General features: G+C 39.5%; 1 protein-coding gene across 1 annotated transcript in view; it reads right to left on the bottom strand.

Annotated features, from left to right (window-relative positions):
* Positions 1-277: 277 nt before the first annotated feature.
* The window catches only part of dnah5 (dynein, axonemal, heavy chain 5), a 337,850-nt gene continuing 324,729 nt past the window's right edge, over positions 278-13,398 (bottom strand). Inside the window, exons 76-79 of the mRNA XM_043689617.1 lie at positions 8,477-8,689; positions 7,139-7,291; positions 1,737-1,971; positions 278-595 (exon numbers count right to left, since the gene is read on the bottom strand). Coding sequence (XP_043545552.1) covers positions 444-595; positions 1,737-1,971; positions 7,139-7,291; positions 8,477-8,689 — 753 coding nt within the window. The 3' untranslated portion in view covers positions 278-443. The remainder of the gene's footprint in view (positions 596-1,736; positions 1,972-7,138; positions 7,292-8,476; positions 8,690-13,398) is intronic.

Here is a 13,398-nt window from a genome sequence, read left to right as displayed (position 1 = left end):
CCTTACGGCATATCAGTTTAAATCTCTTCAGCTTTGAAGATTTTTTCGGCAGGTGGACTTCGAAGGGATTCAGACTCAGCTTTGTGTACAAAATAAACTAAAATAGAATTGGCTATCACCAACACAGCATTTTTCAACTTTTGTATTTGAGTCTGGGAAAAAACACTTTGATACATCATATCCATACAAGATGCATTCACAGTCAAAATTAAAATAATTATAGAAACTTAAATCAATAAATATCTAATATCACATTAATTCAAACAAAAAATCTCCATCACAGCCACAAAATTACATTCTTTATTTGTTCTGTATTTGAACCAGAAACATTTTAGAAAATTAACTTGCAGTAAAGCTAAAAGGTTGAAATGTATATTAAAAACAATTGCAGATATGTCAGTGAGTTTGATGGGGTGATTTTCCCAATTTCTGCTAAATCATGTTTATTTGACATCACAAAGAAGTGCTACTCCACGTAAAATCCAATGTTCAGGGGGCTGAACTGTTCGCAGGTCCACTGTGGCTGTGTAGTTTAGATCAGTTCGAACTGGTTTTTTGTAAATTGGGCATGAATATAACCGAGGATCCTTGGGGCCTTGGTGAAAAAACAAACAAACACATTTACAGTAGGAATTCAGAAAGGCTAAGCGGTGCAGATACAATACACAGAATCTTCAAAAGTGAATATTAACAAATTCAGTCATTGCCCTGAATCAAATTAGATTCCTTACAGTGTGGAAACAGGCCCTTTGGCCCAACCAGTCCACATCGACCCTCCGAAGGGTAACCCACCCAGACCCATTTCCCTCTGACTAATGCACCTAACACTATGGGCAATTTAGCATGGCCAATTCACCTGTCCTGCACATCTTTGGATTGTGGGAGGAAACTGGAGCACCCAGAGAAAACCCACGCAGACACGGGGAGAATGTGCAAACTCCACACAGACAGTCGCCCCATGCTGGAATCAAACCTGGGTCCCTGGCGCTGTGAGGCAGCAGGGCTAACCACTGAGCCACCCCTTGAAAATGTCACTTAGAAATGAGATATCCCATACCCTACATTCTAAATTTAAATCTCTTGACTACTTAAGAAGTATAACTTTTTTAAAAACTGACTAGAAGACCAAAATTAGACAGAGAATTAACCTTTCCGGAGTAAGGTTTGAGGAGATAATAGGAGTTCAACGAGGTAATGTCATGGAGGAACTTAATAGGTATGAACGAAATTTGTAAATGAGTTTTTGGGGAATGGGGGATCAATGTAAGATTGTATCTCATTATATGAGGTTGCAAATTATGACAACTGGGACTCAGGGGACATCAGAATGTATGCTTCAGAGTTTTAGATTCCATTAATGAATTTAAAATAAACACAGAAAAGTAAACATCATGTAGAAAAGGAGTACTGAAAATCATGTCAAATGGCTTTAGCAAAAATCAATGGTCAGGGTGTACACAAAGCTGTCGATATTCTCTCAAATCTGCATTCAATTATCAAATCTGTCAGCATTCATTTTATGTAGATCCAGAGGAACAAGGATTAATGAGGCTCACAATTAATACAGACTTTTTCAACCAATGTTTACCAGTGTTAATTCTCCAAATACTTCATAATGAACTGTAATTTTCAACCTTATTCATTAATATTTATTAGGCATATCTATATTACATGACTTTAATATTCTAAATTCAACTTAGTTACTTTAAAGAATTAAAAATGTATTGCATACTTACTCAAGTTATTTTGAGCGGAAATATGTATGACAGGTAGCAACTCAAATAGCACTTTAGGCTTAGATTCAATGAGCTTTGCATTCCGCCTATCCCATCCAGCTCCCTCCAAATACAGCCCGTACACATAGACTCCCTCTGAGGGGGGAGCAGTGATGTCATCTTTCATCCATTTGCTGACTTCATTGCACAAAACCACACTATCGAGTGCCCAACCTTTATGAGCACGAGTAACTTCCTGTTGAGTAAAATTAGAGTGACCATTATGTGTCCAATAATGACGTATAAAGTGACTCATCACTATCATGCCTTTTATGATGTGAGATCATGCAGAAAGATCTCCCTCTCTATATTTGCTAGTATATGAAAGATGTAACAATACATTATTAATGAGAATAGCCTACAGTACAATTACTTGCAAACTGTAAGATTCAGTGGTAAAGTATGGATATTTTTCACAATTTTTCATTGAATTTACAGCAGAAACAAGGTTGTTTGATTCAACTGATGTGTAAATGTTTTCTCCATGTCACCTAATCCCATTTTCCTTTACCTCTTTTCCATTAAGCAACTCTTTCATCTATTCTTAAATACTGATATGTTGACATTTAACTGTTGCATATTTCTGGTGTAACTTAGTTAATTGATTGAATTTTCCAGATCACCAAGAGTTTGGATGTAAACTGAGACATGCGGGTGGCACAGTGGTTAGCACTGCTGCCTCACAGCGCCAGAGACCCGGGTTCAATTCCCACCTCAGTCGACTGACTGTGTGGAATTTGCACGTTCTCCCTGTGTCTGCATGGGTTTCCTGCGGGTGCTCCGGTTTCCTCCCACAGTCCAAAGATGTGCAGGTCAGGTGAATTGGCCATGCTAAATTGCCCGTAGTGTTAGGTAAGGGGTAAATGTAGGGATACAGGTGGGTTGCGCTTCGGCAGGGTGGTGTGGACTTGTTGGGCCGAAGGGCCTGTTTCCACACTGTAAGTAACCTAATCTAAGTAATCTAATCTAAAAACAAAATGCATGTCAAGACCCATTAGAAGTCCTGACATGTGAGTGCATGTGCTAAATTGTTTGGGAAGTTTAGGCTTTCAATGCACTGGTCTTCACTGCCTCTGATCCTCTGTGAACATCTCCCAACACTGATCTCAGTATCAGAGATATGAACCAGATGTGTGGAACTTATCTGGAAATTTAATCAAGAAATGTTACACTATTTCAGTGATTAATATGTGTAACTGAACTGGTCACCACATCTGGCATTCCCAATCATATCCCCTCCCTCCCCAATGCGACATCCCCTTCAAACTGATCCACTCCTACCTGTATCAGACTGTACGCCCTCTCGCCTGCAACTCCACCCAAACCAATTACCCCTGAACAACTTGACTACCCTTTCTCACTCAACCCCACCAAATGATCAACCACTCACTAACCCAAAGAAATGATTGGACATTTAAAGATGTAGCTGAGTACAATGGCTACTGCCATAAAGAGGAGTTTGCCATGTCTTTGTCCAGCTTTTCAGCCTTCCCATTCAAAAACTCTGCTGACCCTTCCATGCCTCAGCTGGGATTGGAAATGCCAACAGAAAATTTGTGAAAAGGGGGTAGGCTCACAGAAATCGTCATGGACCCATCACTGCACCTAACACTCATGCTGACCACAAGACTTGGGCCATATTTCTGATGATTCATGTCAATGAATTGATACTTTTACAGTAAGATTTTAAATTATATGAAACCTATTTTCGTGGTGGTACATCTTCAGGAGGTTGGATACTTTTAATCGTTTCAATGCAAAGTTTCTTCTGCATCTGCAATGCTTTTCAGAACTAAATGATGGGTTGCATGGTGGCTCAGTGGTTAGCACCTCTGCCTCACAGCACCAGAGTCCCAGGTTCGATTCCAGCCTCAGGCGACTGTCTGTGTGGAGTTTGCACATTCTCCCCGTGTCTGCGTGGGTTTCATCCAGGTGCTTTGGTTTCCTCCCACAGTCCAAAGATGTGCAAGTCAGGTGAATTGGCCATGCTAAATTGCCCATAGTGTTAGGTGCATTAGTCAGAGGGAAATGGGTCTGGGTGGGTTACTCTTTGTAGGGCGGTGTGGACTGGTTGGGCCAAAGGGCCTGTTTCCATACTGTAGGGAACCTAATCTAAACATTGAGTAGTGTGTGAGATTCCTGATGCATAGCTTGTGCACATAAGCATAAGAATGCAATTCCCTCTCTAAAGCTTGATGGAATTAATGAACAAAACGTTTGCCTGAGAGTTAAAGATTAAATTCTTCAGATCTAATGTTATTATTTTGCTCTCAAAGGAATGAACCATGGAAGAACAAAAACCATGGCAAATTAACTGTTCTTGGATACGTGTTTCAACTAAGAATTACCACTGATTCTTTCATGTGCAACAGCAAAATCTTATTATTAGTCTTTAAGTGTACACTTATAAAAATGATCTTGAAAAGGAATCATGTAGGATGCATACAGAAAAAGCTGCCGCTGCCTGCTTTGCACACGTGCTAAAAGTTGAATTTCATCTCTTATAGGTTTACAGCTATATTGCGATGACCATTGTGTTGGTAAAAGCCTGTATTTTCTTTTGTGTCATGATCTTTTAAGAACATAATTATGCTGGGAACATTGTGAAAGTACATTAATTGGTTTCTTGACTATGACATCAATGGATACCTAATGCTTATGTGAGCTCAGGTTACCATGGGGATCAATGACCAGGAAGCAAACAATTAATAGAAAGCTAACTACAATAGATTTGGCACTTGAGAACACAGAATCAGTGCAAGATAAAAAGTAAACCCAGGTCTATTTGAATAGAACAGTTTTCTATTTACTAATGTTCAAGAATACACCAGGTCAGAAAAAAGGGATGTCTGTGGACTGTGAACTATTAGGATTGTCATTATCTATAAGAGAGAAGATCAATGTAACTTAGGAGATGAAAGGGTTGGATGGGAATTAAGAGATCTTACAAAATGAATGCCGAATTGGACAGGTTGTGAGATTGAGTGTGGTTCCATATTTGTGCAGAAAAACAATGTGATTGGAAATGCTAATAACTATGGGTAGCAAATCTTTTGTGTATCAACAATTTACTGTGCAATTTACTTTTTTATTTGAAATATCCTTTACCTGTTAACTAATGTTTGAGTTCTGTTGATTTTAATTGGATTATTACAGTAAGTCCTATCTAACAGTTCCTTTCCAGTGATATAATGGGTATTTCTTTATTTTTCTCCAGAAAGTGTTATTAGGATCATAACCATGTTAATGATACATCATTACAACGAAGATCAACTAAATCAGTATGGACCAAGATCTGAACTTGAGATCTTGGCATTTCTTGGTAGATCAAGATCAGTTACATCAGGTCCTGGAACTTGCTAATTCCATCAGCAAATGTGCACTGTTGAGCCATTGATATGAAAATGGTGGGCATAGACACTTACAACTGGCAGATTCTTGCTGATAGCTGTGACCTCTGGAGACTATCTCAAAAAACATTGGAAGAGACACATAGAAGTGAAAAGGTCACTTCTCTAGGCCTGAGGAGAGCCAGGTACCACGCACTGTATCTCATCTCAGCGCACTGTACTCTGCTGTAGCAATGCAGCTGATATGACTATGCCAGAATGGGCTTTCTAAGTCACAGGAGGCAATTTGCAACACAGTTGAGCACCATGGCACAACCCATCATGTTGTGAGAGTAAAGGCTGCCACAATATTGAGTATGATTCAGGTTGCCCATGTATTGCAATGACTTTTGCCTGAAGCCAATGCACTGTATATTGGCTGCTTAAATCATCACAATTGCAACTGCTCTTCTTCAATTTCAGCCCCCTCCCTAATTTTTGCATTTCTTCCCCCCTCTGAGGCTTCATTTCCCCCTCTGCAGCCTCACTTCTCAGACAGTTTATGATTAGATCTTTTAAAATTGTCTTATAATATTACTTTTGTCTTTTGTGTAACAAATATTTTTGCTTCTGTTAAAAGTACATTAGCAGACTCCTGTGAATATTTGAAATACCACATAACCAAATTGCAAAAATTAAAATTTGTTTTAACAAGCCAGGTTTCACTAAGAATCCAAATTGTCCGGTGTTACCATCAGTGGGGTCACAATTGTACAATGTTAGTAGTGCAGTTTATGTAACAAGAGCTCAAAACGAAATGGCGATATAATGCACAGCAACTTGGAATTAAACCATAGAATCCCTTCAGTGTGGAAGCAGGCCATTCAGCCTATTAAGTCCACACCAACACTCCAAAAAGCGTCCCAGCCAGACCCACCCACCTACCTTATCCCAATAACCCTGCATTTCCCATGGCCAATCCACCTAATGTGCATATCTTTGGACTGTGGGAGGAAATGGGAGCACCTGGAGGAAATCAACGCATACACCGGGAGAATGCACAAACTCCACCTGAGGCTGGAATCAAACCTGGGTCCGTGACTCTGTGAGGCAGCAGTGCTAACCACTGAGCCACCATGCTGCCCTCATTTTGTGAAAGGCTGCCACAAAATTGAATACGATTCAGTTTGCCCATGAATTGGAATGAATTTTGCCTGAAACCAATGCATTGTATATTGGCTGCTTCACAACAGCTTTAATGCAGCAAAATGCTGCAATTAAAATGCTGATAGCTTGTTCACATGAGCTATATCTAGAAATGTCAACAGCAACTTACATTTATATTATGCCCTTTAATGTCATGAAACATGCCAAGTTGCTTCATTGGAGGTTTATGAAATAAACTCTGGCTGTAATTCACGTTAGGAAGTACTTGGAGAAGTGAAAAAGAGCTTGATTAAAATAATGAGATTTAAGGAGTGCTTTTGAAAAAAGTAAAGTTCAAGAGGTCGAGAGGGTGAGGGAGGGAAATACGCAGTACAGATCAAAGGCATTTCTATTGATAAATGAGGCCAGAAATGGGAAAGCGCAGAAAGCAGGGAGGATTATAGGGCTGGAGAAGGAGAAATATCATGGAATAATCAGAATCAGCATGAGAACTAGGATGAGAGTTTTGAAATCTAGACACTAATGGACTAGGAGCTAATGTAAGTCAGGCATCAGCTGATGGGCAAATTGGACTTGGTATGAGTCAGATTTTGCAGCAGAATTTTGGATGAGCTTGATTTTATATAGTGCGGATGAAAGGCAACCAGCAAGGAAAGAATTGGAATAACCAAGTCTTGTGGTAACAAGATAACTGTAATTAGTTTTGAACAAACAACTGTAACACAATCAGGTAGTGTTCATTTTGAGAAGCATGGTGGGATTTGAAGTAGCATTTCACTTGCACAATCTTTGGAATTTTTTAGTTACAACGAGGCACAAATTGCACAAAAATTCACAAATAGACTAGATAACTAGAATTAGCATTACTTGTCTCATTGCTGTTAGAAATCCTTGAGGGTTAAAAAAGCCAGTCATCCAGAAGCAGTTTGGTCGCCCTTCAAAAATCCAGGAATGAAATTGGCAATTTCGTTCCAACAATTCAGTAAACCAAAATCCAAGTGTGCTTGATTCCCAGGATGTCTGGAAAACAAGATGAGATTTTCAATACAAATTAAATTAATACTCTCATCTGAAAATGTGGACATCATCAACTTTCTTACTGAAGTAAATTGTATTATCTGAAGTAGAGATGATAAAAAATAATTAGGCATTGTTGCTAACTTATAGGTACAGGTTCAGAATAAAATCTTCATTGGGTTAGTATGATCAGCTAAATGCTTTTTTATTCTAAGGCAATTTGAACACTGTATTCATCTTTATTCTCAAGGTAAAAACAATGACTGCAGATGCTGGAATCAGGTCTTTGTTGACTGGGTGAAATGGCATCTTTGTGCTGTAAATGCCTTTGAGTCTGTAAGCATTGTATTTTGAGCAACTGAGTGTATAATGCCCTCCTTGGTGCTCTGAGATTTTGTTCCAATTGTCTTCTTATACATTAGGCCCTCTGGCCCTCATACAATCCTACCCCAATAACCAGTCCCTAAGTTCTTACATATCAACCTCTGCTAATCCACACAACTCCACCCACCCCCAGAGACACTTCATACTCGCCATGTAAACCCCCAGCCTTCCACTCATCCCCATTGCCCATTACAGCTAAACCACCCAGAACACCACAGGTAGACAGCATAAACCATGTTGTGATTAAATAAAATAAAGTTTTAAACAGCTATTACAGAGTTCACTGTATAAAGAAGTCCTACTCTGGAAGCTCATTCAATTTAATTGCATTTCCTTAGGTACTCAAATCATATAAAAACAAACATTGCATTTATAATCCCACATACTTGCCTTCCTTTTTGAGCTGTTCATCAAATTGAGAACTTACAAGCAGCAAACCTAAAACCCATGAGATAACAGTAGGTTGGGAAGAGCAGCCAATCTTTAATAATGATAACACTTAGGGTTATGTCAATAAACTGCCATTGAAGTAATTACAACAAATCTTTATCAACTTTCAGGCATAAGCATGGAGTTTTTATTCAATTTTTAAAGGGTGGCCGTTTAAAAAACTTGGCATCTTGATAGTTCTAAATAACTTTTCCATGCTTCAATAGGACTTATAACCTGTCAAAAGATTCTTAACTTCCTCACTGTAAGGTAAGACCTTTCCTGCAATTATAACAGGGCTTATTCGAATTTAGCATTGAGGACTGTGCCAGTAGTTGAATATTCCATGACAAATGGTCATCACTTTATAATTACCCTTTTCCATCGTTCTGGAATTCTTGCATCATACATGCAGTCCAAGGCATCTCTGAGACTTTCACTCATAATGATAGTTCCATCAATTGCAAGCTTTAAATCTATCAGAGTGTTTCGCACCAGAATAATTACTCTTTGCATTCTGTCAATTTCTTGACGAAGGAAGATGTTCATTGGTTGCAGTGCTCCCATTCTCTGCAGTTTTTCTTTCACCTGGCAAATAATTCAAAGTGTTAGCTTAATGAAATCTCTTGTCTGCAGTAAATAACGCAATGGACACTAACTCTAACAGGCGTGTACACTCTACAGAGAATGAATGGGATTCAGTTAACCAGTTCTCATAAGAAGGATCAAAAAGGCAGGTATCTGGTAACACTACCTGGGTGTAACGTGGTATAGACCAGATCAAATCTCCTCAAACTGTATTAAGATGATAGCCTGGACCCTAACTTTTTCTTAATATACAGGTAAATGTAACACATTGCGTTCCAGATGCAATTCGATTACTTGAGTTTAAGAAAAAAACATACTTTATTTTTACACTACATTTAAAATACAGATAAAATAAAAGTTTGCTACCACATGGTTTCAAATATTTGTAGTATTGCTCTCTGACAAAACAACGAGGCCATTTATAGCTTACCTTCTGAATGAGGGTCTGTTGATGTACAGGCCCTGGATTTCATTGTTCAATGACATGTTTCCCTCACTACGGAAGGATCCTGGAGTCTTAACCTTTCAGCTCTTTCCGACATCCACCAAAACTGCTTAAAGTTTTTTATGTGCTTTCAGCACAGCGAAAGGCAACAGTGATTTTTTTTTAATAGTTCCAGAAGAACTTTAAACCACTTCTCAAAAACGTCTGAGAATGAAGCTTTAGTGATTACAAGAAATGGGAGTTCGTATTAAATTTGAGACCATATTACTTAAGTGAAGGGCAGAAGCTTGGGAAAGAGATACGCCTATTGTGGAAATCAAGCTGAAAGCGGACACAGAATACAAGAAGATATGATAAGAATATAAGAAACTCTTGCAGACCATTTAGCCCTTTGGGCCTGCTCTTCGAGATCAGACTTGATCTTCTATCTGAATTACATGTTCCAACAGTATCTTCATTTACTTGGTATCCAAACATCTATTGACTTCTGTCTTGAAGATACTCAACGACTGAACATCCATAGCTGTCTGCAGTTGAGAATTTAAAATAATCCAACCTTTTCAGTGAAGGAATTTCACATCTTATATTCACACCTTATTCTGAGACAGTGAACCCAAGTTCTAGATTGCACACCCAAGGAAATATTTTCCTGGTATTTGTCCTATCAAGCTACAGTTTTACACAGATACAACAGCCGACAGTGAATGAGGAGTAAGTAACATCAGACGTTATGAATCCTGCTGTAAGTAACTCAGCTCGTGACTCCCAAAAGTCTGTCCTCATGTACAAAGCACATGACAGCCCACTTGATTGGAACCACATCCACAAACAATTATTCCCGCCACCACCAATATACACAGTGTACATCTCCAAGATGCACTGTAGAAATTTGCCAAGGTTCTTTCCATAGCACCTTCCAACCCATGACTACTACTACCTAGAAAGTCAAGGGATGCAGGTACATGGGAACTCCACAACCTGCAAGTTTCTCTCCAACCCACTTATCATCTTCATATGTAAATATATTGCTTTTCTTCACACAGTTGCTCGGTCAAAATCCTGGAACTCATTATAAGAGCGTTTTAGGAATGCTCACATTAGCAGTTCAAGAAGACAGCTCAGCAACACCTTCTAAAAGGGGAGTAATCACTGGTTTATTCAGCAATGCCCACATTTGCATAATGATTAATAAAAAGGAACAAAAAAGGTTGCCCAGTCTTAATTTGCTAGATCTAATGGAAATCTGTTCCATTAGTACTGTGGTAGTGCCCCACAACAGAATGGAGGATATCCTCAATGTGAAGATGAGATTTCATCTCCTTAAAAACTGTGCATTGGCTACTTCTACCATGGCATGTACATTGTGATGGCAAATGGAAGTAGATTTATCTCTTTTGCTGCTCTCCTCATCACCTGTTGCATATACAGTTGAGCAGATATATCTGTAGTGGTTGTGCTACTGCAGTACTCTTTGGACGATAATGAATATTGCTGTTCCCTCACTTAGAGTACATTCAGTGCAATAGGGCAGCTGTCTAAATTTTGACACAAGTACCCCTCTGGACAGTCACCATGTGCTGGTCCTTCGGCTTAGACTGCCACTGGAGAGGTGCCCATCTCTTGAAGCTGAAATTTAACTGGCATTCTGCCCAAGAAGGTTGGTGTCTTTCTGCTAAAACCTGGATCTCTTTTACCTCAGCATTATGCGGGTCAGCATAATCTACCCTGATCAGTTCAAAAGGGTCCTGGGCTGGACAATCCAGGGCAACATCCCTCTGCTTCACCGTCACTCTCAGAGGACTGGTCTGTCATTCACCTTCCTTTCCTTGGATCAGGAGAAGGATTTGACAGTGTGCAGCATGAATATTTATTCATGGGATTTGGGTCTGGGATGTATTTCATCATCTGGATCCAACTTCTGTGGCTGATTAACACTAATGGCTCTTTGTTGACATTCTTATGTTTCTGGAAAAGAGTATGTTGCAGTATCTTATGTCTGGCCAGTTACATGCCAACTGTGTGGAGTCTGTCCTCTACCTCCTCCAGAGGAATTTAATGGGATTGCATGTGTCAGGGTTGGGTCTTGAGGTTGTCCTCTCAGCTTGCACAAATTATGTGCTCATCTTGGTCACAGAAGCTACTGACCGAGGGCACACAAGTGTCAAAAGGTCTACTACACGGTGCCTTTCAGGAGGATCAATTGGGAAAAATGTTCCAGACTCCGAATTGGTCAACAGCTCCTGGAGTTCCTGCCAGCAGTGGTCTGGTCTTTTGACGAGGGCACCATCCACTCCCTTTACCTGGGAAACTATTTTAGTTTTGCTGAGGAGTGGTGGCTACCATACCTGCACAACCTGGAGGCTAAGACCACCACTTTTCCTACGGGGGTCAGACTTTTATCATAAGCTAACAATTCTTTGGTACTGCTTGGTCACAATGAATTCTTCCCATTGCGTTTGTTGAAAGATACAGAAGAAACCAACCAACTTCTTCTGGGACAGAAAAGTTCATAGGATCCCTGTCAGGGTGCTGAATCTCCTGTTTCGGAAGGATGGTCAGATGCCGGTGTACATTTGCACACAGGCAACAACGTTCCGCCTTTAGACACTGCATAAATATGTGTTCACCAAATGCCTCCAAGGAATTGAGAACTGATGAAATATTTCTTCCATGAGTTGCAAGGCTGTAATTTCGCACATAAAACTGCAGTTTCTCTGGTTCTTCTTACAGAAGCTGCATATCTTTTACTAGGAACTGATAATGGTCTGGAAAATAGTTACCTCCAGCTAGATCTCCCCCCTGTCATGAATGGCAGCTCTTTTCTGAGAGCTGCTGACCAAGAATACACAACTCCATAATTTCAGTCCATATGGCTAGAAAGAGGACACGGTTCTGGTTGCAAAGGTGACCAGGGTCAGGGATCTATTGGATGGCTGAGGAGTGCTGCTTTTGGTTTCAGCAGAACCATAGTGCCTCTTTTAGAAGGCGTACTTAGTTTCTTTAGTTGAATCAAAGCAGATAAATTAGATACTGATTACAATGGTAGTGTGGAAATGCTTGACTGTCATCTGTAATTGTGTGAGCAAATATTCATGAAAATGCACATAATTGAGTCCAGCCACGTTTGTTACCAAGTGGTTTTCAGGAGCATCGCAAGAGATGGACCAGAATATGGAGCTAGGCTAACCACGTACTGCTGCTTTCTTTTCTATTTCAAGTTCATTTGCTATTAACAGAGACATACTGAAGGACCTTACTATGCCACTCATTTTTACTGTGTCAGTCTTTCTGTGCCTAGATGTGGCTACCATTCTGCTGTTTCTTCTTTTACTCCTTCTCCATGTTCATCAGCAAAACAAAATTTGAGTGAGGTGCTAGTGATACTGGCCTATTAGTATTCAAGACGTCTGCAATTATTTTTCAGTGGTACACTTGTTCTGCATTTTAAGTCTGTGAAAATGTTGATATATCATCAATAATTTATAATGTTATCCATCTGTAAAATCTGCACTAATAACGTTGAAGGATTTGACAAACTAATATTTCTAACGTTTTCTGCATCTCTATTTGCTAGCATAACCCCATTTAGCCATACACACATAATGGACAGAATTTTCAACTTGGTTAGGCACATAAAATGGTTGGGAGCACATTGGCTACTCGTTCAGCACCTTATCTATTTTTTTCTGATGACCTACCCACTCCTACTTGCCTAAGTTGAAAATTCTGTCCACTAGAAACTGCAATTATAAAATAGCTGAAGAATTAGCACAAGGGAAATCCCACATTGCACTATTAAATTACAAGTATGAATTTGGATACTCCTGTGGAAAGATTAAACGGTAGTTCTTGGAGACAGACTGTTGCATCATTTTTGAGATTATATGGATAATCTGATAAGCAATGTAAATCTAACGTCAAAGACAGTAAATTATTAAAGTTATTTGCTGCATTTTCAACATACATTTTAAACCTACATAATCTCAATTTAAATATTTAGTTGGCAATATTTGTAATTTTCATTTCCAACTGTTAGGAGATAGCATTAGTGATGACCCATAAAGTATATTCACTCCTGTTTCATGCATTATCATTAGAACTCCAGCCAGGAAGCACACAACAGCTGCTCAGCTAGCTGGAACCTTTAGCACCCTCTGTAGAAATATTATATAGAGTCACAGAGTCATAGAGAAGTACAGCATGGAAACAGACCCTTCGGTCCAACCCGTCCATGCCGACCAGATATCCCAACCCAATCTAGTCC

The sequence above is a fragment of the Chiloscyllium plagiosum genome, chromosome 5, assembly GCF_004010195.1.
Source record: "Chiloscyllium plagiosum isolate BGI_BamShark_2017 chromosome 5, ASM401019v2, whole genome shotgun sequence".
Lineage (NCBI taxonomy): Eukaryota > Metazoa > Chordata > Chondrichthyes > Orectolobiformes > Hemiscylliidae > Chiloscyllium > Chiloscyllium plagiosum.
The sequence above is the reverse complement of the archived record's forward strand: the minus strand, read 5'-3'. Positions and strand labels throughout refer to the sequence as shown.